Below are 24,398 nucleotides of genomic sequence, written 5' to 3' on the forward strand. Positions count from 1 at the left end.
TCTCTCGCCGAGGAGCTCACTGTAACTTTGAGATGTTCCCTCGAGTGCGCTAGATGATGTTTACTGTCCGCTTCGGTGGCAGGAAAAAGCTCGTTCGCTTCCCACTCTTCCCTCCGGTTCTCTCTGACCACGGCAGCAGCGGTACCGGTGGCAGGGGGGCGGTGGGGGCCGGGGGGTCCCTCTCCTCCGGATCCCTGTCAGCTCCTAATTGCCACAGGAGTGTTGCGAGGGAGAGAGTATCTAAATGCTTCCTCGCTGCTTGCCGAGATAGGAGCGGAGAGGCAGATAAGAGGCGAGCGGGGATCCCTCTCGCTTCATATCGCTTGAGGGGGCAACTGGTGAAACTGGGAACAGAGGAGATGAGGTGGCCTTTCAGGTGTGGTGAAGGGCATCCGAGCCGTGGAGCTCACCAGACCCTCTGGGCATGTGCTGCTCTGGCTTGAATGTTGGTGTTCAGAAAGCATCGGGGTGAATTCATGGGAGGAATCTGAAGACTTTAAACAGAGATACACTGTCTTTGGCTCACAGAGCCCCGCAGCCCTACATTGCCAGCAGCTGGAAGAATATCCTGGGAAAGCACAACTGTGTCCTGCCTTGTTCATTTGCCCTTTCTGGGTGTCTGCACCTGAGCCCTGCTCCTGTTATTTCTCCCACTCAGGAGTGGGCTGATGTCACAAAGAAACCTGAAAACAGTCCTCAGGATACTTGGTATGAGCAACCTGGGATGCCACGTGTGCCTGTCACACTCATGCTTTTAAGAGGCAGTTGTATGGTCACTCGCAGAACGGAAACGTTACCAGTATTAATTTTATGTTGAGAGAAAAGCTGACTCAAAAGCTGCTCCTCCTTAGCTCCATTTTCATTGTTTCTCAGATAAACCTAGACTAGCGTTTATCTTTGAGTCACAGGTTTTGCTCTCTCTTCTTACGGCTTTTGAATTACTTGTTGGTTCAGTTCTGGACTCCCCTGATAAAGAATAGCTTAGGACAAAATGCAGCTGCTCCCTGTGCCCATAATGCTCATGCAATATCTTCATACAGTTGCAGAGTTGTTTTCAAAGTGCTTAAATACTTTCTGTAGAAATAAGATGATCCGTTATAAACACTGTATTCAATTTCTGTTCTGTTGGGGAAGGGAAAATGTACAAGCAATGAAAAGTATGGTTTTAACTTAGAAGAGAATTAAAAATAAAGGTACTACAGGGTATGAGATGCATTAATTTTCTGTAGCAACTTTTAAACTTATTCTTCTATTTAAGGAGCAAAATCAAATCTCTTGACTATTATGCTTTCTTGGTTTACCTTGAAACACAATCAACTTTTATATGAAGGGGGAATGTATAAATACAAAATTGTCACGTTAATCTAAGAACAAAAAAAAAAGATTATAATTTAATTTGACTTTCCTTTCTTTTGCCTTCCACCCCATCCTCTTACATTTCTTGTAAACCTGGAGAAGCAACTTGATTTTGACATTCAACTATACCTCAGGGGTCTCAAACCAAAATTTTCCTTGTAAATACTTTGTATTTTATTCTTCCTTTCACCACTGCCTTACACATTCAGATCTCTAGTGAGTTTTTTTAAGCTTGCTGACAGGTGAAAATGCTTTCACCAGATTTCACAGAAATGAAGCAACTTCTGCTGCTTGAAGAAACAATGCAGCAGGGAAAGTCAGCCTTAAGAGAAAGACCCTGCTAGTTGCTCGTAGCTAATGCATTGCCTTTGGTCACATTGCTCTGCACAAATGCGATGTTATCCTTCTCAAGACTGGTGTCATTTATTAGCAATATTGTGTAAACCCAACCAAGGCTGGGGGACTTAGTCCTCTAGACCCTGTAAGGGATATCTGCCACATGTATCTTTTAACTGTAAGCCCAAGAAGTTAGAAGGAAGGAAAGGTTTTGGCTTTACTGGTGCAGAGATCTACCTTCATTTTTACCACTGTCTCATAGGATACTGACATCAAAAGCATAGTGATTACCATATAACTTCAATATGAAGAGTCAAAACAGATTACGGGCTGCTTCTTTTTTGGAAAAAGACACCAGGACCTAGAGCCTGAATTATTATTTCTCAGCAGATAGAAACTCAGGGAACTCAATGAAATTACCAAGCAGCAGATCGGCAGTGAACACAGTGGCATTTCCTTTCACGGTATGCGTTGCTCACATGTAGAGCTACTGTGGTGTATTATGACTTAAGGTATGAATGAGTTCCAAAAACAATTAGGCAAAATAAAAGGAGAACAGGTATTAAACAGCGATCAGGTCAGGATGTAACTTCCATTTCAGGAAGTTCATGAACTGCTGATGGTTTGCAGTTCTGAGGCTGACTGAGCAGGACACCTCTGTATGCTGTGTCCCTCTGATAACTTGTTTTATTCTGAAAATAGCGTTCATCAGCAAAAATTTAGTGAAAACAACTACTGCTGTGACCAAAGTATTAACTTTGCTTCAAGGTGATCTGGGAGTGTGGTTCAGAAAGCAGTTGAGCAGCATCCTGGGGGTGTGTGGAATCACAGGGAGAATTTTTTCAAAAAAACATAAATGTATTAAGATTATAACTTTTCTAACTATGAAGCTGACATAAAGGGAGGAGTACTACCTACAGCCTGTAAGTTTAGATCTTGGTTTGCACCACAACTTTAATGAGACTAATTCTTAAGAACTTAACATTATTCATGTTATATAAATATTTTAGAATCATATTTATTCTATAGAGGCATTTACTTTTTCTGTGTTATCATGGCCATGGCTATTGAAAGGAAAAGGGGCAATGGTTTTAAACTGAAAGAGGGACATTAGGAAGAAATCTTTATGATGCTGGTGGTGAGACACTGAACAGGTTGTCCAGAGAAGTTGTGCATGCCCCATCCCAGGAAGAGTTGAAGGTGAGGTTGGACAGAACTTTGAGCAATCTCATCTAGTTGAAGATGTCCCTGCCCATGGCAGGGGGATTGGACTGGATGACCTTCAAAGGTCTCTTCCAAACCATTTAGCAATTTTATGACAGCTGCTAGGGAAAATAAGTGGTAAAGCAGCATTATGGATCTAAATTATTTTCTCAGCTTGTTTTGGGGATGGAATGGGATATGGGATTTACATAGCTGTGGCTTATGTCTCTTGATTTCAACTAGAAGTCATCTTGACAGTGCTTGGAGATCAGAAGGGAAGGTACCAAAGGAAAATACACTCTTGAAGTAACTGAATTTCTGGGAGAATGGAGGTGGGGGTGGGAGAAGGGAATGATGAAAAAAAAAAACAAAACCCACTCTAATAAAGTTTAAAAGTACACAGCCCCTGGAGCAAAGCTCAGGAGAACTGTGTTGTGCGTCAAGCGAAAAAGATTCTATCGACCCTACAAGTCTAGTAAAGTTCACAGTTAATAGGATTTACGTGTGAAAAAAGGAGAGCTACTTTATACAGCAAATATGTGTGTAGTCTGTTTGTTGTGTTTAAAGTCTTATCAAATTAAATAATATATTGTTCTGATGAAGTCTGTCTTGTGACTGTTCACCACTCTTTTTTTTTTTTTTTTTTTTCTGTAAAGAAGAAAATTGCCAGTATGGAGTACAGGTGAGGCCTGCTGTGGCGCTGCCATTTTTCAGCTCATACCCTGATACTGTCACTTTACTTGGGCCTAGTAACAGGATGACACCTCGTCTTTCTCTTTGGAAGCACCAAAAGGAAAGAGTCCCGATACTCCTGTTTGCTTGTTCACACCCACTCAGATAAAACAGTTCAAAGGAAAACTATTAGAGGATGAAAGGCTTTGTCTGGAAGTCAAAAACTTGTCAAAACTCTGCTAGGTAGTAAAGATGATGGTACATAGTACACTTAAGAATGTTCAGAAATCAGCTAATGTATCAGAATATGATTATTATGGTGGATCTCATTAACATATCTATTTTTATTCTGATGTAACGTAAGAATAAAGGGCTTACATAGTCAGTTAAGAGAGAGGGCAGGCTCAGGATTAATGTTGCTGTGCCTCTTCATGTTTCCTGGTTCCTGCAATCTTTAAAAAGGGATTGGAAGCCTGAAAGTCAATATTGAGGTTGGATATGGGTTGGATATGTTGTCCCTTTGAAAGGAATACAAGATCAATGCCGAGTAATTTACTTCCTGTATTTTTAATTTTATGGCATGAAATTAAGTTGGTTTCTTTTTTTTTTTTTTAAATGCTTTCCAGTATTCTAGAACTTCTACTGTTAGAAAACCAAGTGTTCTTCATTAGCATTTCTATTAGACTATGTGCATTTTTTGTCTTTTAATTACTGTTATGAAACCTTATTTTCAGCTTTTATCTTACTCTTATTTGGCAGTTCTATTAGAGAACATTCTTGCATGCTTACAGTACTTTTCAAACATCAAAAGGCAAATGAGAGAGCACAGTTTTGCAAAGTTTTTGAAACACACCTAATGTGACTTAGAGTCCTTTCTAAACAGGACTTGGGCCCCCAAATCATTTACCCTATTATGCCAATTTTCACAAAATATATAGAAAAGTCAAGTCAAAAGGAAGATGTGCAAAGTCAAGTGACTTTGCCAGGATCACATCAGCATTTTGTGACAACATAAGGAAGGAATGGAGCGCAAATGTTTGGAATCTATTTGGTCTGCATTTAACTGTGGAACTTTTCTGCTATGAATGTTGTCCAATTTCTGTGGTTGTGAGAGTATAGATCTGTTATAGTCTGAAAGATTAATATAAGAAATTATTTTTTTTTTAAATAAAAAAAATTTCAACCTTTGAAAAAATCTGAGTCAAACATTCAGAGGCAAAACTAAGCTCAGAAAATAGTGTATCAGTATGTGCACTTCTTTTGCTGCTTCTTGCTTGTTTCTAGACTTCTTCCTTTCTAATAGCTTGTGAGAAGCAGGTAGGTAAGCCTAGATGCCCATGTAGGAACATTCTAATCTGTTTTTAGGGGCTGAATTGAGGAACAGAGCCATTAAAAATCAAAGCAATGAGCATCCAAATGCCTGTTGATGATAGAGGTTGAGGGCATATGGATTTATTAGTGGTATACTTGTGAAACAACTACCTGAATTTGATGTTAACCTTAGACTTTATAATTTCTGTAGCTTTTAACTTGTGTACCTTGTTCTTCTCATCGCTTGTTCTGCTTCATCTTGAACAGGAATACAGGCTCTCCATTTGCGGTAAATTATGCTACGCGATAGGAGGTGCCCCAAATCAAGTGGCGGGGAGTGCTGCTGCATTCTTCCTACAGATCTACCTGCTAGATATAGCCCACGTAAGTAGCACGAGAAACCTTTACAGATTGTAGGCTTACCTCTGATCTTGTCAACAATGTCCCTGGAATGATAAAAGGTTGAATTAGCTAATAAAGCTTTTAAATTGTCTCGTTATCATTGCCTCTAGCTGTTCAGCATCCTGCAAACTGCATAAACTTGTCTGGAAATATTAATCCCTGTTCAAAAGCTTTCTAGGGTGGAGTATGAGTCTTGGAGCTGGTGGTGTTAGGAAGATTGGCTGCCTCTGCAATTTCACCTAATTTGGGATAAAATTTAACAGGTGTGATTACAAAAGTGATAGCGTCTTCCTTTTACAGAGGTCATCCAGGACATTCAGAGATTATAGCTTTCTTCTTTCACTTCTGAGGGAATACCCACAGCCAGTTCTGCAGGCAGGGGACCTGCACCAGCTGGAAGCCATGTGACACTGTCTGGGAGGCAATAAACTCTGCAGAAAAGCAGGAGATACTAGCTCAAACTTGGTGTTGTGTCAGCTGCATTCGCTGGGCTTCCCGCTGTGTTGGAGCACTGATGGCATGAAGAAGCATATAGATGAAGATGTTTTGCCTACTGTTGCTGTTTAAGACACTTAGGCTGTTTCAGCAGTCTCTTTCTCTCTTTTAAGGTAATTGATCTGAGGAACATTCATGTTTATATAGATTTCAATTAACTTTTTTCAGTGGCATGAACTGAGCACTTGGAAGAGAAGCCACCCTTTTTAACCATTGTGTGGTACGAATTCCTAAGCTCTTTACAGATATATCTGAAAAATAAGTACATTGCATGGGATAAACTGTATTTCTATATAGCACTTAAGTATGGTCTTTCAGGATTACCTTCAAAGGTTTTTCTACTTGGCCATTTTATTCTTATGTAATCTGTGAACATTTTTCAAGTGAGATTTGTTGGACACGTGCTGGCAACTTTGACTGGAACAGATGTGCCTTATGCAGTTCACTTGTCACAGTTCAGTTCTGAGTGGATAAAGTCTGCTGTGTTACAACCTCTTCCCCAGCCACATGCCACCACTTGGCTGCCCTGCTAGGAGGTTTTTTCATCAGGAGATGAAAAAACATGATTGCATGTGAACAGCTCCCACTAGGTTTTTCTAGATCCAGTCAGGATATGGGGAAATGGGTCTGTGTGGGGAACAAAGTGAGGGGACAACTACAGTGGGGCTCTGTCAGGTTTTATGTCTAAAACAAGGACTTTAGTCTACTATTTGACTATCTGACCCATTTTCCTAGCTCTGAACACATCCGTAATCTCTCCTTCCTTGCACTTTCCCCCTCTAATCCCTTCTTGCATGGTGCCTCTCTCAGTGTCTCGTTTGTTTGCTGTGGGTAACCAATAGTAATTTCTGTGACAGCAGCAGACATGTTTTGTAAGTGAACTATCATTATTCTTTAAAACACTGAGGTTTTTTCTGGAAAGTTGCTTTTTGCTGTTTCATTGTATTGTGAAACAATGGCTCTTGTTTACAGTATTGTGTCTCTACTTTCAGATTACTCCATTCCATGCCTCTTTGGTGCTGTTCATTGGCAAAGCCTCAGGTGCAGTTACTGATCCTGTTGCTGGCTTTTTTATTAGCAAAAGTAGATGGACAAAAATTGGCCGGCTTATGCCTTGGTAAGCAGAAATGTGTGCATAAATTTACAGATATATATATATGAGAATATTGTGTGTGTGTTGTGATCATCCAGTCATCTCATTGAATTACAGTAATTTTTCCTTGCTTGTTTCCCAGGCAGTGATTGTATTCATTCTACATATATAAAATTAAAAAAAAAAATAAAAAATTGTCATATCATCTGTTTCCCTTTAACTTGTTCACCCATGAAAACATAAATGAGGTTTTCTACCACTGCAGACAGAAACAAATAAAGCCAAGACACAGTGTTGTTAAGAAAACTGGAAGCTCAGATCTAAAACTTTCTTGAATCTGTGGTTGAATTTTCATCCTTGTCTAGATTCCTTTAGTTCAGCTTCACTCAACAAAGTTGGAACTTGCTTCTACTTGTGTCCTAATGTGCCTTCAGTTTGCACATTAGCCTTCCAGGAGCTCCGTTAATTTTAATTCTCTCGGCCTGTTAATTCAGTAAAGGATGTATGTATAGATGTGACACCATGGCACTGAAGGGCTCAGTAACCAGCAGTCCCCTGATGCTGTTACATTCTTCCTTAACAGCAGGCATTCTGGTCCTGCTTCTCTTACATCCCCGTAATCAAAATACTTAATTGAAATTCACCATGACTTCTGTAATGGAATGAGATGCTGTGATATGTTGATCATCATTTCTAAAAGGACAGAATGATATTTCACTGTGACATCCTTATCCCTCGTAGGCACTCTAGGTAGCACACTTGGACATGTTCCAACCATGTGCTATAAGAAGTTTGAGGAATGAATGTTATGCGTATAGGAAGGAGACTGACAGGTGTGGAGCAAGAAATTGGAAAGGAGTGGTCCATGTGAGAGGATCCCAAGCTCATCTATGCCACACGGCATTTATTGGTTGTGGGTTTTTTTATTTTAAAAGTTGAGAGGAGACTAAGTAGTTTGTGAAACAGGGAGTCTTTCATCACTGCTCTGTCTCATGCATGATAAGGATGTATTGTAAGATACTTTTGAATTACTATAGCCCCAAAACTTGATTCACAACAAAGATGTAAGAGTAAATGTGGTATACTGAGCAAAGAAGTTGAATTTTCATGGAAAATAAGCCCATTTTTAAGCTGGTAGTTCTCTTGCTGTCATGTGGGTTAGGGCTATGGAAAGTTGTCCATGCACAGCTTATATCTGACAAAGAATAGAAAAAGAAGTATGTTGGAAGAAAGCTGTGATCAGCTGCTCTCGGCCCCAGCAGGAACAGGGCCTTCAGGTTAAAGTCAAGCTTTTTGTCAAGAGCCCCAAGGGAAAAGAGGAGCTTGCTGCTGTTTCTCTTCTCAGGATTTGGTTTGTGGCTAGGTGAATGGAGTACTTTTTAATGAGCACTGAATTAGCTGAGTAATGAAGTTATTCAAAAAGAAAATAATGGCATTTATATACAAATGCCATTAGATGTATTCTGATGCCTTTTTTTTTTTAGTTCTCTGAAAATGCTGCAAATGCATGTGTTTACTGTTAAATCGATGTTAAGAATGACTCCCATCCAGCACAAGCATGAACTTATCAGCCCTTTGCACTGTAAACCAACTTTTGTACAACTTGCACTTCTTACAGGAAAAGTGCTTATCTAACCGAGCCTTTAATATGTGTTCGTCAAACAACTGGTTTCTTTCCAGAAGGATTTTGTCTGTTTTTTTGGTCATGGTAATTTTTTTCATAGGAATTTTGTTCCTGTACTTTGGAGGTCGGACCATATTTATACAAAGCAAAAAATGGGTCTTCCATTAGCTTAAAAATACTTTAGTATTTTGAAGTTATTCTGACTTCTTAAGTATCTAGAGAGAAGCAATGGAATTGGCTCAGTCAGAAAAGCTTGCCAGCAGAGCGAGAACATTAGTAAAGAAGGTGAACGTTTAACTGTAGCTTAATGCTGTACTCGATATAAGAAGTCATCAGTCACTATTGATGTCTTTTATGTAACGTGTTTAAAAGGCATAAACAGACATTCACTTGAAATACACAAACCTGACCTAATATTTTGCCAAAGGAGATAATAGTAGAAAATCAGATATTCAACAACTTCAGCAAGGCTCTGAAAACTCAGGGACATTAATGAGGAAAGGAAAATGTGGAAAGAGGAGGGAAGAATATTAAGAGGGTTATTGCTGAAAAGTTGCACAAAAGATTGACTATGAAAATATTTTACTGTGGTCACTCTGTCTGGACACCAGTCTGGAAGAGCTCACGCTTTTGGAGAGGAAGGTAGATTCCCTGAGATGTGTTAGGATTATACCCTGATTTGTGTTTTCCTTTGCTGACCAGCTTTGGATGAGCTGTGGCCTGGGGACTGGAGGGACAGAGAATACCAGAGCCTGGCACTTTCCTTGTGAATGCTCAACTCCCAGTGATGCTGTCCATCCCAAAGAGCCGTGTGGGAAAGCCATTGTTTTACTAAACTATTTACCCACATTATTCTTTTGTATTCCAGGTTTTCAGTTCACGATTGCAAAATAATCAGCTGACCCCCAATGTCAGTAGTGCTGTTGTGAAGGGATTAATCTGTTTTCTCTTTTATGCGTTTGGATATTTTTTGTTAGGATCTTGGTCATCTAATTACATTGTTTAATGTCTGATTTACAGGAATACAGGAGAGCTCTGATGCTGCTGTGGCTCAGACTTTTAGGAAATAACAGCATCTGATCACTTCTTCCATATCATGGAGTTTGACAAGTGTTGTTTGCCTGAAATAATTTTTAGACTAATTTAATTAGTTGATGGTTAATGGCAATGTTTGGAATTTAAGTTTCTGTGGTTCTTTTTAAGCCACCTTCGTCACCAGGAGATGGTTCTTCTGTGTTTGAAGTGATTAGGAGTTTTGCTGTTGAGTTAAATGGAGCAAATTATCATATAGTCAAGCAGATAGAGACTGTAGGAACTTTTGCAGTGGGATGTCCATTATCTTTTATGCTGTTTTCAGCCTTTTTAAGTGTATCAACGTATTTGCACTTGGTTTAAGTAGTAGTAATGAAGAGGCTAAGTTGAGAGGAAAAATGAAGGCATTAAAATTGGAAGAGGGAATCCTTGGTAATAAGTAGGCTCATGTAAAAATTGCTGAGGCATGTGAAGATGTGATTATAGACCTTAGTTTTCAGTGGTTCTTTCTAATAAATACATAGTCTGAGACAATACTAAGGAATGGCAATATAGGTATGCTGTTACAGTGCAAGTGCAAGCAAATTGTCTGTTCTGAGTGGGATATTATCTTAAGTATAGCTCTTTTCCTTCAGATTTGTTGGGATTTTTCCTTTTTGTGGAAGTGCTAGTATACATTTTATATTAAACTGTGTATTTAATGCACGCTAACATTTAATACTTAAAATCATGGCATTACTGTAGTCAGAAAAACTGCACATGAAATAAATTGCACTGTATTGATTATTAGTAGAAAAATTTAGTGTGCTTTGCTGTCATTATGTTGAGATTGTTGACATGTGTTAATCTTCTTTACAGGATGCTGGCATGTACACCCTTCACAGTAGTGTCCTATTTTTTTATGTGGTACCTGCCGCCTTTTGTATCAGGAAGAGTTGCGTGGTACCTGACTTTCTACTGCCTTTTCCAAGCACTCACCACAGTAAGTAGATTATAGGTCATGAGATTCTCAGCCATAACTTGCTTTTTTTCTGTCTGTGTTAATGCATTCAACTTTAGTAAACTGAGACTTACCCAAACTTTACATTTGATTTCAACCTCTAGTGAGTTTAAGAGACAGGCAGGTGGCCTTCTATCAAACTCTCTGCTGGCTGATGGTTTCTGCTAATGCTTTCAATGGCATATGACCTGCTAATTCAGACAGATTACCTCCAGTCACTTTCATTGGCGGTGCCCTGTAAAGGCAACACTTCTCATCTACCTTTTTGTCAGTCCATGGACATAGCAATTGGGTGTTTCTACCTATTCTTAACTCAAATTAAGGAGTGTGTGGCAAAATGTTGCTGAAGACAAAGTAGTTTTCATAACTATTGCCTGGAATTGCATAGTGAGACAGATATTTGAAATATTTAGGGGATTTTTACAGTCTTCTGGCTTGAATAAAGTGGAAAATTGTATTGTCTTCATTAAGGCTTTACTTCCTGTTAGTTAGCTCAAGCTAGGAACACGATAGTCTCCTGGTGCAAAGAGAACTAGATGCTTTATAGCCTAGCTATGAAGGACGTTTTCCCAAGGAAGCTGGAGGAGCAGAGCATTAAGGTAAAACCTCTTGGTAATTTATTATTTATTATTTGTATTATGAAAGATACTTTTTTTCCTTTTATATGCTTTACAAATCAGAAAGAAAAGACAGGTCTTTGTGCTAAAAGATGCATTATTCTAAATAAGTGAATTCCAAGGTCATATGAACCATTTTCCTGGTTATCAAAGGAATACAGCATTTACCCTGACGTTTTCTAAGTGATGTTCTTTCTTTGCATAGTTATTCCAAGTACCATATTCTGCCCTCACCATGTTTCTCAGCACAGACCAGAAGGAGAGAGATTCTGCGACAGCATACCGTGAGTGTGATCTGGGCTTTCTCATGTGGATTAGGGCTGAGTTTTATTTTAAAAAATTCTTTATCTATAGGAAGTCCCTAATGGTTTATGTCCCTAAACTGGACTTTTATGTGTTATTTTTAATATCTGATGAAAAATATTTTGTAAATGCTTCCATTTTTCCAACTAAATAGGAGACATTAATGTTTCATTGTCTCAAATTGTCTGATTAGTTATAAACTCTTTTTTGTTTACTTCTAGACAGACAGAACAATAAAAATCAGGGTAGGGAATAATGATTTAATTTAAAGGTGATTTGTAGCACAAAAAAGCAAGTGCTGATCTTCTTTACCATTCAATTAAAGGAAGTCTGAAAGTAATTTTTAGTATTTTCTTTCTTTTTTTTTCTGGTTCAGTTTTCCTTAAGTTTATGTGTTTCGTGTTATAAATTCAAATCCCAAACCTGTTTTCTCTGAAAAAATTTCTCAAACTTGTAGAATTGAGACTGTTAATCTCACAAAAAAAAAAAAAAAAGCGCATAGTTTTGTGTGCCTGTTCACACCAACTGAAATTTCTCTTTTTATTTCATCTGTGTTTATTTAGTTCCAACATATACCAGGTAGTTTAAGGACAGATATTGCTGTAATATAACTACCACTCTGCCTGTATTAGCTAAAGGAATGAGGGCTTCCACACCATATCTCCATCTCTTCAACAATCAAAACCAGACAAAGTTTTTGCTTTGAAAATTGATCAGACCAAAAAAGTGCAATGAAAATACTTTCAAGATTTCCTGTACAGATCATAAATTGAATGTAAGAGCAGTTTCTTCCCTTCCTACTCTCTTCTGCTCTCTTCTCACACCTTCTTTACCATGTAACTGCTGTCTCTCATGGCCACCAGCATTAAGCAAGATAAAGAGAAAAGACTCAAGTATCACATTAAAGACTTTTCTACCTCTTAGCTTGTCCTTCAGTGTTGCTTTAGAATAACTTGTAATTTTTTTTGTTACATTTGTTTTCTCTTCCTGGAAAGAGCCCTTTTCTCTTCCCTTAGTCCTTCCAACCCCTGACATACTTGCTTGAGTATGTTGAAAACTAGACCATAGAGACACAATGAAATGGCCAGACGTGCTAAAAAAAAAAAAAAAAAAAAAAAAAAAAGTGTCAGAAATTCTAGATATGGTATCTCCTGAGCAACCCAATCCCTTTCTGGCCACATGAACAGTTCTAATTTGCATTTTCATCAACTATCTCAAGAGAAAGTCTGGGCTAGCAGTCATAGGACAGGACTAAACAGCGGGAGACTCCAGTTATGTTATATTCTTTGGCACTGATTGTATTCTGAGTCATCTGGCCTAAATTCTGACTAAATCCATGCACCTAGTGTTTTCTATTGTCTGGTTTTATGTCTTCAGAGGCTGTGATCCAAATAAATGTGCTTTCCTATCTGCTAGTCCCATGCAAGGCTTCATAGGCATGAGAAATTTATGCTTATAAAAGCTGTTGAACTCCATGGCTGAGAGGTGTTATACATCTATAGTGTCATTTTATTGTTCAGAAAGGGTTTAACCTTTGAGTGTACAGCTTTTCTCCTAAGCCAAGTTAGAGTGGTGGAATGAACCATAGCTTTGACTTTCCAAATGTTGCTATTTTTGTGTATTTTGAAATTATTTTTGTTTGGAGACAAGTTTTCTTGTAATAGTTATGATTATGTGAGAATCTCTTTTTTTTTTTTTTTTTTTTCCCGCCCCTCTTTTTTAACAAATGTTTTACTCAAACACTTTTGCCTCTCTTTGGCTTTCACAGAGAATTCTTCTTGTTGATAGACTTTCCTGGATGCAGTTGGTTGTTCAGGCATTTCTTCAACTGTTTAAAGAAAAAGAGCTGTGTAATATGAAGTGTGCTTTTACAAAAAAGGTTGGGCTCAGAGGATCCATTACCCTCTACTGGAGACAAGCAGAACTGCTTGTTATAAATTTTGTCCTGCTCCTTACTATAAATTCATGGTAGAAATACTGGATTCCAAGGTTGCTTTAACATAAATCCTACTTACATTCTGGGCAAAATATGACTTACTTCAGGGACAATCTGCTTTCTGAAAGATCAGCTTTCTCACCTGAGGTGGAAAGTAATATACTATGAATTCTGAGCACACAAGAACTTTGAAATCTGCCTGTTTCTCAGCTCTTGGTGCTACTTAGAAAACAAGGTTTCACAATGTTTGTATTTCTGTTGCCTATAATGATGCTTTTGAGCTTAATTCTGTGCCAGTGCTTGGTAAAATGCAGATGTAGAGACCTAGATAAAGGTTATTAATGTGTAGGTGGTGTCTTAAACTAAAGGTGTGCCTCAGGTGCATTGCTTTTTCACTGAGTAGTCAACAGTTTGGAAGCTCTGCAAAGCCCATCTGAGACTAGTTTGTGGCCAAACACTTCAGATCAGGTTGGGGTTAGGATTTCCATCATCTGCCAGCATTTTGTGTGTATGGACTGGACTGCAACATTGCTAGTAAGATTGGATGTGAAGTTTGGGGAAGAAGATTATTTTATTTTTTTTTACCCTCCATTGGCTTAAATTAATGTTACATGAAGCATCAAATTTTCCATTCAGAAGCATTCTCTATTTGGGAACATACTAGCTACGGTTTAAAAAATCCAAGTCTCCTAGGGAGCCTCTCTTTCCTTTTCCTTACTTGATCTTCCACAGCTACATACAGCCCTCGTTACTGCACTGTCCAAACACCTCACAGTCTCTGTGCATTGCCTCCCGTTAGGTGGAGAAGTACTTTTATTTCTTTACAGGGAAACACAAAAAGGCATATGTCCAAGGTCACCTAGGAAGGCTGTTAGAGCAGAGAACTTTAATAAACCTGAACCTAGGAGCTTCTGAAATGCCTGTCACTTCCCAGAGAGTATGATAACCACCAGGACACAACCTGCTTTGGAAGCAGCCCTTCAAAATCCCCCATGGCACTTCTGAGAAAGCAACATGGGACTCCTGGGGCCACTGAAAGATAATAAGTAGAAAAAAAGCCTGATGTTTTGGTCAATGAGAAGGGCATTCCCTCACAAACAGGGAGTCCTGGTCCCTGTTCCTAATCTGTTCATATATTCAACCCTATGGATCTTTATGCAAAATATGCAAATAATCTCTGGAGCTAGCACAGGAATTCAGTGTATGTCCCTGCCGGGGGGATGCTGGGTATGGCCATACTGCGTGGAAATAGGAGTGGCAGGCTTGAAATCCCTGGGTCTGGAACCCAGATTACTCACCACTCGCCTGCAACAGAGCTGTAACAACTAGCCGCCTTGTTGAGTGACTTTGAGTACACGAAGCATGAGCTGGACGCCCATGGTTAGATTTTTGCTTTCCCAAGTGGAGACTTTGAATGGTGTAGTGATCTGAGTTATTCTCTGAGGCTGAGGTAGCTAGTTCTGCCTGCCTGTGGCCTTGGGCAGTTAAGAAAGGCATCTGCTGTTTCCAAGAGCTTTGCAGCTGTATTATTTCCAACATAAGCCTGAGGTAAGTATAATTTTATTTTACAGTTGGAGAACCTAGAGGTCTGGTCAGATAAGTAGCTTGAAAAATGTTTCACAAGTTACTGTCAAGTTTGAGATTAAAAGTCTGGTGTTACGGCACCTAGTCCTGCTTTGGAAAAATGGGATTCAGCATTTAAACTGTAGTTCCACTCTGGTCCTCGAGATGAAAGGTTTCTATGTCATCCCCTTGTGGCTCATAATCTCAGCTACATCCATCATGCAGCCTGTATAAAAGAGGCTTTGCCATGGAGGCTCCTAAAAGCTGATCAGAAAATAGATGATAAAACACAGTTTCCTTGAAAATGTTCTGTTACTGACCTTCCAGTTCTGCTATTCTTGGTATTGCTTTTTCTGCTTTTCCCTCTAAAAGAAAATGGTTTGATGAGGTTTCTCTTCAGTGGGACAAATGAGCAAGCTTACAGACAGTGGAGGAATAGAGTTGTTCTCATCCTCAGTGCACATTTGTGCTTCCTTCTTTAGGAATGACCATGGAAGTGCTTGGGACCTTGATTGGAGCTGCGCTTCAGGGGCAGATTGTGGCCAGTGCTCATGTCTCTCATCACTGCATTGTGAATCCCCTAGTAAACACAACTGACTCCTGGCATGACACTCCCAGCTTTCCAGACCCCTCAGATCCCCTGTCTCATCAAGTAAGTGTCTATGGGAGCTCACTAAAATCTCTTACGGAGAGGGGTGGGTTCTGTTGCAAACAAGGCTTCCCATCTGTTGTCTTTCCAACCACTTTGCAGCGTGGCAGCAGAATTACACTGAGGAGCTTTGTTGAAGAAGCCAAACTGTAAAGTAGCTAGGAGTGGTCATCCTTTGTTTTCATTGGGGCTGATTTACAGTTTAAAATAGAAGCTTAGTAGGAAAAGCTTAGTCTACCCTGCCAGGAATGCTGCATCCAGTTCTGGGGTCCTCAGCACAATGAAGACATGGATCTGTTAGAGCAGGTCCAGAGGAGGGACAGAAAAACGGTCAGAGGGTTGGAACACCTCTTCTATGCAGAAAGGCTGAGAGAGTTGGGTTTGTTCAGCCTAGAGAAAGGAGGGCTCCAGGAAGACCTTATTGCAGCCTTTCAGTATATGAAGGAGGCTTATAAGAAAGATGGAAAAAGACTTTTAACCAAGGCCTGCTTTTAAACTGAAAGAGGGTAGATTTGGGTATAAAGAAGAAATATTTTATGGTGAGAGTGATGAGACATTGGAACCAGTTGCCTGGAGAAGGTGCGGATGCCCCATCCCTAGAGGTGTTCACGGTGAGGCTGGACAGAGCTTTGAGCAACCTGGGCTAGTGAAAGATGTCCCTGCCCATGGCAGTGAGATTGGAACCAGATGAATTTTAAAGGTCCCTTCCAATCCAAATAGTTCTGTGATTCTATGAAAAAATGGTGGTTATAGCAGGACCTTTCAGTTCAGCAACACTGTTTTCAAATGTGAATGAAACTGAGAGTCCTGCTTGGAATCTGTATTCTTGTGGAGGTGCAAAGCACTGTTGAAAGGAAATGGTTGGTAACATGCCATTAGTGGGAGCAGGGCTCACTTGTTAACCTTGTGGAATGAACCTAGAGATCCATGCTTGTTTATTTCATTTTCCACAGCAGATTTTTCCTGTAATCCTGCACAAGTAATTTGATCTCTTTGTGCTTCAGTTTTGATATTTTTTGAGAGATGGAGAAGGTTTTATATCTGGGAGGAAATCTTAAAACCTGATCCAAACCTCAGTGAACTCAATTTGATAGTCTTCCATTGTTTCCTGTGGTCTTGAAACAGGCCCTGAATTAAGCAATGACCTGGTGTAGCACTTTTTTCTATGTCACTTGTGAAATCAGCAGGTTGTTGGTTCCATTTTAACAATTTGCCATTTACCAGATTCAGTCTTTCTTTTTATATTTTCATCTATTTCTCTGTCAGTGCATGTACTAACTGATACATAAAATTCCCCATGAAGAAGGTTCCTTGACCTGAGTTTAATCTCAGGTGCTTGGTGCAAATCAGGATGTATGTATTATTCCTCTGCTTATTGTAGTTGAATACCTCCTATTACTACTCTCCAGCAGCAGTAAAATCACAAGCTAAAGGCATGCTTTGAATTTGCATACCCTGGCACCAGCATTGGTAGTCCAGGAAGTGGACCAAAGCTCAGATTGCACTTAAATGCTGTCTTTCACAGGTCACAATAATTCAGTTGCTCCAAGCAAATTAACAAATAAATAGACAAGAAATATAAATTCCTAATGGAGTCCTGTTACTATCTTTTTTTTCTGTCCCTTCTTTCCTGGCTAGGCTGCTTTAGAGGCTGAAATTACCTCGTTTAAGTGAATTCAGGTATCTACAATACTGCAGTCTGTAGTCGGTGCAAGCCATAACCAATACTATAAAAGTACTCTGTGACTTAATTTATGGCTGTGGTATAAAAAAAGCCCCTAAACCTTTATCCCAAATAAAGAATAGTCCTGCATTCCTTTATTTCACCATTTCCCTTTCTGAAATGTAAATGTCTTAACAAAAGCTGTTGTCTTGAAGATAGACTATACTTACATAGTTTATCTGACTTCTGTTGTATTTGTACTAAACGACTTCATATTTGGGAGCACATTCTTGTAATTGTGTGCATATTTACCAGCTGCTTCCTAGATTTATAATAATTCCATTTGCAACATATAACTGATAATTTGGAATTCAAATTTAATATAATCATTGTGTCATAAAGCTCTATAGCCAGCACTTATTTGATATTTGACAACATAGTATAAAATAAATTGCTACAGAATACTAAGGCAAAATAATTTCTTAAAGCTTTATTCAAGAGACAGTATAATCAGAGTTAGAAACCATAAATGTGATCTAATGGTATGGGAGGTATCCTTGGAGGCTTTGTTCCCCTGGCTAATAGAAAACAAAGATTTCTGAATTTACTTGAATATTTCACTAAGTAATCAGGAAAACTAGCATGCAAGCTACCATGTTCTCAAAACCTTGACGTGAAAGTGTGATTTCTAAAATTCATTAGAGCCTAAAGGAAGTTTTTATTATCATTATGTATAAATACAGTAACTGTAGTAATTACGTTTACATCAGTGCTGAGGCCTTTCCTACCCAGCATGAAGATACAGATTGCAGTCTGTGTAGCTAGATCACCTGGATTTACTAAAAATCAGAATCATTCTGTGGATACTGCATGTTTATAATAGATGACTGTGCGTGTCTATAGCTAGTCTCACCATAAGCAAATTTTTAAAACGTTTAGGTTGCCAACACAGCAGCCCTTTTGTTCAGAGTTTCTTTTTTTTTAATTTTTTTTTTTATTGTTGCAAGAAATATATACTTAAGTGCCCTGGATTTATCCTAGAGTAGGTGGTGTTCATAAAGGAACTGCAGAAGTGAACATTTTTCGGAGAGGTAAAAGACAGACATTTGGCTGTATGTAGCGGGGCATTTCTTCATTTGCAGATGACTCACCAGAAAGAGATTGAAATTTTCATAATGACGTGTCATTCTGCTGTCACAATTTCAAAGACGTCTTTTTTCTTTTCAAAGGCAAAAGTTTATATGATTGCAGCAGGGGTCATAGGAGGTGTGTATCTTCTTGGAATTGTCATTCTTTTTCTTGGAGTAAAGGAAAAAGATGGTAAGATACATTTAAATATGCCTAGATTTGATAATCATTATTTCACATTCACCTCTGAAAAAGATTGTTATTTTATGTATTCTGCTCCTCTTAGATCCTTATGCCTTAAATTCAGACAAAGCAATTCCTTTTTGTAAGGGGCTTGGACTCACCATGAAGCATGGTCCATATGTGAAGCTTACGGCTTCATTTCTTCTCATCTCGACAGCAGTTCAGGTAACTTCAGACTCTTTGTGTATTGGCCTCATTCCAGTCCCAGTATGGGAGAGCATGCAGCAGCTAAAATGCAAATAACCTTTGGCTGGTGACTGAAGGTGGTGATCTAGGGGGTGGTGCCTTCCCCTACAAGTCAGTAGGGAACCAAAGCCCTTTTTTGGTGCCTGGGGTCCTGTGTGGCTGGAGGTGGTTCTTTCACATGAGAAGCAAAACCAAAGTCTTGGCCATTTAAAGGTTTCTTTTTTCTTTTTTTTTCTTTTTTTTTCTTTTTTTTTTTCATAAAAGGTCCAATGGTAGTCCTAGTGACCCAGATTGGGTCATTATATGTTCCATCTACAGTTTCCTGTGGTTTCGGTTGCCTAGAGAATGCTTTTTCTCTTCTCTCTGTTCTTCTCTGTAGCATGTGCCACTTTAAACCGTTGCCCCTTTCCTTTGCATAGGTGACTGTTCTCAGATAGTGGCTGAACTGGTTGTTATGGAGTCTTTTGTGATGGAAGGCACTAGGTCAGAGTAAGAAGATGTTCAGAGGCAGGAGGTCTTACCTGTCTCGGAGCTAGACAGAGCTAATTTTCAAATGAGGACCTGCAGTTGAATGTGACTCTCGCAAAAAGATGCAATACGTCTTCCCATAGAGGGAAGCTGCAGAAAAACTTAGAGCCACTTAGTAAGAAACCCTTACTCCCCATAGTCCAGCAGTCTTTTTAAAGATCAATTTTGGAGCTATGTTCAACTCAGTAAATAGGTTATTTTAATATGAACTTGTACATATCAGTTGAAGTTGGCTTTATTTTGCAAAGCAAATAATATTCACATTTTGTCAACAGACTCTTAGTCACATGAGCCATTGATCAAGTGAGTATCAAGACAGAGGGCAAGAATGGGGCATGTAAGAGCAGTGCTGTGTTCACCAACAGTCCTGGTGAATTAATAAGTTCCTTGGAAGAGCTGCTTAAAAGTCTGTTTGCCAAAGGAGCACTGAAGTTTCCTGTTGGTCTGGATTTGGGCACAGTTAGTAGGTTGTCCTTTGCAGCATCTGTCAGTCCTTGCTGGAAGGCCCAAGGGTGAGAAACAATAGCAGAAGCGTTTCTGTTTACATCTGGGGGCTGAAGGCACTGTGAGCCAGTGCAGAGACAGGAAGAAGATTGAAAGGCCCCTTATGGTCCAGATCCTTCCAGCATCCATTCAGTCAGTAAGGATACAGTGCACATCTGGTTGATGGCAGCCAACTACTTGCTGACCACACCCAGAGAGGAAAAGATTTGCTGTCAGTCCATATCTTTTTATTTTTCTATTTGTACAGACTGAAGGGAAGGTGAGGGGAGGCAGAAGCTGGAAGCTGCATTGCATGAGCAACCCTTGCTATAGTTATCCAAGGGAGGGACACTGACTTCATGGAATTTAGTGAGTGGGTTACTGGTGAGCAAAGGAATAGGCAGGTAAAGATGCATTGGCCGTAATCCCAGAGTGTGATATTCTCCATCTAAAATGAAGGCAGTGTAAACTGGGACACAGGCTAGGGAAGGCTTTGGTGGCGATGGAGAAGAGATGTAACTTTTATCCTAATTTGTATACAGATGATTGGCCACTTACAATTTATAAGTGCACAAAGGAACAAGAGTTGATCATTCTGGCTGTGGCATGAGTATTAAATCCTCCTTTGTCATTCCACTTCTGCAGAATTGCTGGAGCTGGTCCTGAAACATATTCTGGTTTCAGAACCATCCTGAGTTCTGCAAAAGCCTGGTGGCAGTGGCTTCATCTGTCATTATAACAGAGTGCAGCTAGATCCTCCTATCCAATGAGTTCTCAGATTTATGGAGATATCTGACCCAAAGCCACACTCCGTAGCCGAGGTTGTGTACAAAACCAGCAGTTAGCTGCTTTACTACAGGAGGTTGGCATGAGTGTAATTGCAGCTGAAGAGCAGCTTGTTTCAGAGTCAGAGCTACTGGTGAAAGCTTTGTGGCATTGCTATGGAAAAGGAAGGGCAATTTCTTGCAGGAATCTGCAGCTGTGTCTGTGACAACACAACAAGGCAATTGCAACATAGGGAATAAAGCAGTTAGACAGAATCCTCTCATAAGGCAGTTACTGTTTTGATCATTTTTATGCTGTATTACTATGTGCATGGTTTACCTCTTGCTTGCCCCAAGATTATTGGCATGTTGATCCAGTGATAGCAGGAGAGTTACTTCTTCTTTAAATTGTTGCTAAAGAGGGAAGAATGAGGCTCCTAAATGCTGCAGTTAACACATCAGTCACCAAATATGTTTAGCTAGTATGGAGTGGGATGTAATTTTTTCCTTTTTAATTGTCCTTTATTTTTGGTGGTCACCAAATGTCTTCCATTCAACAGCTAGAGCAGAGCAACTTTGTCCTATTCTGCACTCATGCTGCTGATCTTCGCAATCACTTCCAGTATTTGGTGGTGACTATCTTGGTGAGTTGCACTTCTCTCCCATATTTTTATTCAATATCTGGTTCTCACTGGGTTTTGGCACAGAACAACAGAAGAAAAGAAGAGTCTTGTGTCTAGACAGAGCTGTTAAGCAGCTACACCATGTTTTGCATTGCCTGTTTGAAATAAACCTGGTGCTCCCTACTGTACTTTGAAGAAATTAATACTTTGGAGATTTTAATTCATTCCTTGTTGCTTTTACCTTTAAGTCACTTTCTGCTCCTAGAAAGGGCAAAAGCTGCTGCCAGAAAGGAGGTCTGGAATTTTAGCTCCCTTTTTGCTCTCCCCAGTCTGATACGCTGAAAATGAAACAACTTTAGCATATGTATTCATACACATGAGCCTTCTGGGCTAGGCAGCTTGCAAGGATAAATATTTAAAATATCCAGAGATACGAAGATTCCTCTCTAGAGCAATTGGCAGCGTGATAAAAAGATCCATTTACAGAGTCCTTTTTCTTGACATGCAGAGGTAGAATTTTGCTTGCCTAGGTGGTACTTATAACTCAGTTACACATTGCTCCTGTATTGCATTATTTACTTTATGATTACGAGTAGTATTAGTTGAAAACTGCCATTTTCATCCTTCTGAACAAAGTCCTTTTAACACAAGCAGAACATTTAGTGTTGCATAATTACTGGGAGGTGCACATACTGCACTTTTGAAATATTTTGTAGATAATTTGTCTACTATATAGAGTACTGCAGCAGTCATTTTCAGGGAAGCTGTTGCGTGATTTCTGATCCGTTTGGCACAGAGACTTTGTGGAACCATCTTAGAGGAACTTCATTTCCACTTCTTGGTCTCAGACTCCCACACTTTCTACCCCTTTTTGATTCTTCTTTTCCCACATTAAAAGACAGGTATTTTCCAATGATTAAAACCTAAATGTTAGAGAGCAAGGGATGACTGTTGGGTGTCTTAAGATTCTGAAAGTATAGACACCAAGAAGAGAGACAAGAGACAGTAGAGTTAAAGTCAGTAAAGAGTGGAATATAACTGTAACAATGAGATGACATTTGAATTTAGGTCAATTTTAAGAGTGTCATTAGCAGCAATACTTCAGTACATTGGTACCATGCTGTCTGGAGTTGTTGCTGCTGCCAGGTGAGTATCACAGTATATGAAATGGTAATGTTGGCTGTAAGTGACTATTTGTCTTACAGGTTGTTCCTAAGAATAAACATGTAGTATGGGATATGTATGCGAAGTGCATCTTAAGATAAGTGTATCTTGCGTTTCAGCTTTTCTAATGTATGAGGAGGTAGAGCTTAGTTTGTTTATTGTTAGTCAGGTTCAGATAATGAGGCAAAGGCATTAGCACAACATATGACTATTTGCAATATGTTTGAACTTTAATGACTGTATCATGTATAGCTTTAACTGCTGTGGCTTACATTAGGAAAAGGAAATTTTAAGACACTGCCTTCTGATCTTTGACTATGGAAAACCCCCTCCTGAATAGCTTTTGCTTGTAATATATAATAGTGACTTAAAAAGGATGAGGAGAAACAGGAATCCGCAAATTCACCTTCCTTTCAGACATCAGTGTACTAGACAAAAAGACATCTGTGAGCTCTACAGCTGAAGAAGACAGTGGCAGTAAGCACAGTACAGATATGGTTTTTTTTGTCAATTGTAGGTATCAGCAGCTGTGAGCATTCCCTTCTGGGAGAAGTTTCTGCAGCGATTTGGCAAGAAGTGTGCAGCATGTGGGATTCTGGTAAGTGAATCCTTAGAGAAAAAAATCTTGTGCTCACTTCGGTAGATGACTGGAGCCACTTCAGCTCTTTCAAGTGCTTATAATCTCAAGCTACATGAAATTTGCTCGGGGTTTGTTTTAAATAATTTTAACAAATTTCAGACAGATTCCAAGTTTCCAAGAGAAACTTTTGAGAAATTGATTGATACTGGAGGGAGGTCCCAGTTTATTTAAGAATCTGCACAAGCTCTGCATTTGACTGCTCTCAGACTTGAACCCTAATGAGGTTTTATAAATTCAGATCTGTGTTGCCTCAGGTTGACAAGTTATCTGTTGTACAAGGCTTGTTTTGTCTTTGTGTATGGTGCTGAGTTGACTGCATCTGTAATTCAGTCACAGAGGAGGAAACAGAAGTCTGTTACACATCCTTCTCTGGAAATGTGAGAAGGCAGGGCTGCCCACGTCCCTCTGAATGGAGAGCGACAGTTATTAATGAAGTAAAGAAACAGGTGACCTACCTGAGAAAAGAAGCCCAGTTTATCTTTGACACAGCTCTGCAAAGCCAGCTCAGCAAGCCTGCCGTCATCTCTGAGGGATTATTTTAAGTCCTTCACTTAGTGCAGACAGCAGCAATTTTCTGTCATCACCCTCAGTGAGTCATTGTATAAGCCTATTCCTCCCCATTTTTCCCCTGTTTACCTTCAATTACTTATGAAAGAGGAAAGAAAAATTGTCTGCCTTGTGCACAACAAAGCATGAGGACTTGGGAAATCCAGCCTGAAGCTATATGCCAATATCTGAACAAAGCTGAACAGTTTAGATCTGGTGACAATTATATGCTGAATCGTTATGTGTTTTGAAGTAGGCATCTGGAGTCCAAGTCCCATCCTCATTTCTTTTTACCACTTGGGCAAAGAGAATTGCCAAAAGCAGTATTGGACCATTGACTGGATCAGGGAATGCAGATTTCCTTCTTAGGAAATCTCCTCCTCTGTCTACTTGGCTACAAAAAATGCTTTCTTCAACCAATTCGGCTCTATAAATTTAGTTTAACATGACTGGAAAGCCTGTCAGCACCTCTGTAAACATGGTTTAACTTAATTTTACAGTTGAGTTGCTTGACTGTATTATGGTCTAAGCAGGGGCTGGATTGAAAAAAAGCCACCTCTCTATTTCACCTTGTAGACATTTCTCAAGGGACTCAGTGTGTGCTCAGTGATGGATTTTGTGTCTGGCAATGCATCACAGGGGCTTCCTATACTACCACCTTGTGCGATCTGTACAACTAATCTGTTCTCTCTCACTATGAAATAAAATCACATCATTTAGGGCTCCTATGTTTGTCACTGGGGAATGTCCTTCTGGAAGGGAAGGAGGCAGGGTAGAAAACAATTTTTTTTTTCTCAAAAACCTTACTCAGCTTTTAGAGTGAAGATGTAATTTGAAA

At 39.4% G+C, this 24,398-nt stretch overlaps 1 protein-coding gene across 1 annotated transcript; it reads left to right on the forward strand.

The window, feature by feature from the left end:
* Nucleotides 1-53: 53 nt before the first annotated feature.
* On the forward strand, nt 54-22,972 carry MFSD2B (major facilitator superfamily domain containing 2B; the record flags this gene model as incomplete). Its single annotated transcript, XM_010075304.1, has 11 exons — nt 54-161; nt 4,852-4,884; nt 5,146-5,262; nt 6,768-6,892; nt 10,383-10,506; nt 11,347-11,425; nt 15,426-15,595; nt 18,485-18,575; nt 18,670-18,791; nt 21,148-21,231; nt 22,892-22,972. Coding segments are annotated over exons 1-11 (1,134 nt in total), but the record flags the coding sequence as incomplete, so codon positions are not given.
* Between the last annotated feature and the right edge of the window lie 1,426 nt (nt 22,973-24,398).

This window comes from Pterocles gutturalis, unplaced genomic scaffold (genome assembly GCF_000699245.1).
Source record: "Pterocles gutturalis isolate BGI_N339 unplaced genomic scaffold, ASM69924v1 scaffold17662, whole genome shotgun sequence".
Taxonomy (NCBI): Eukaryota; Metazoa; Chordata; class Aves; order Pterocliformes; family Pteroclidae; genus Pterocles; species Pterocles gutturalis.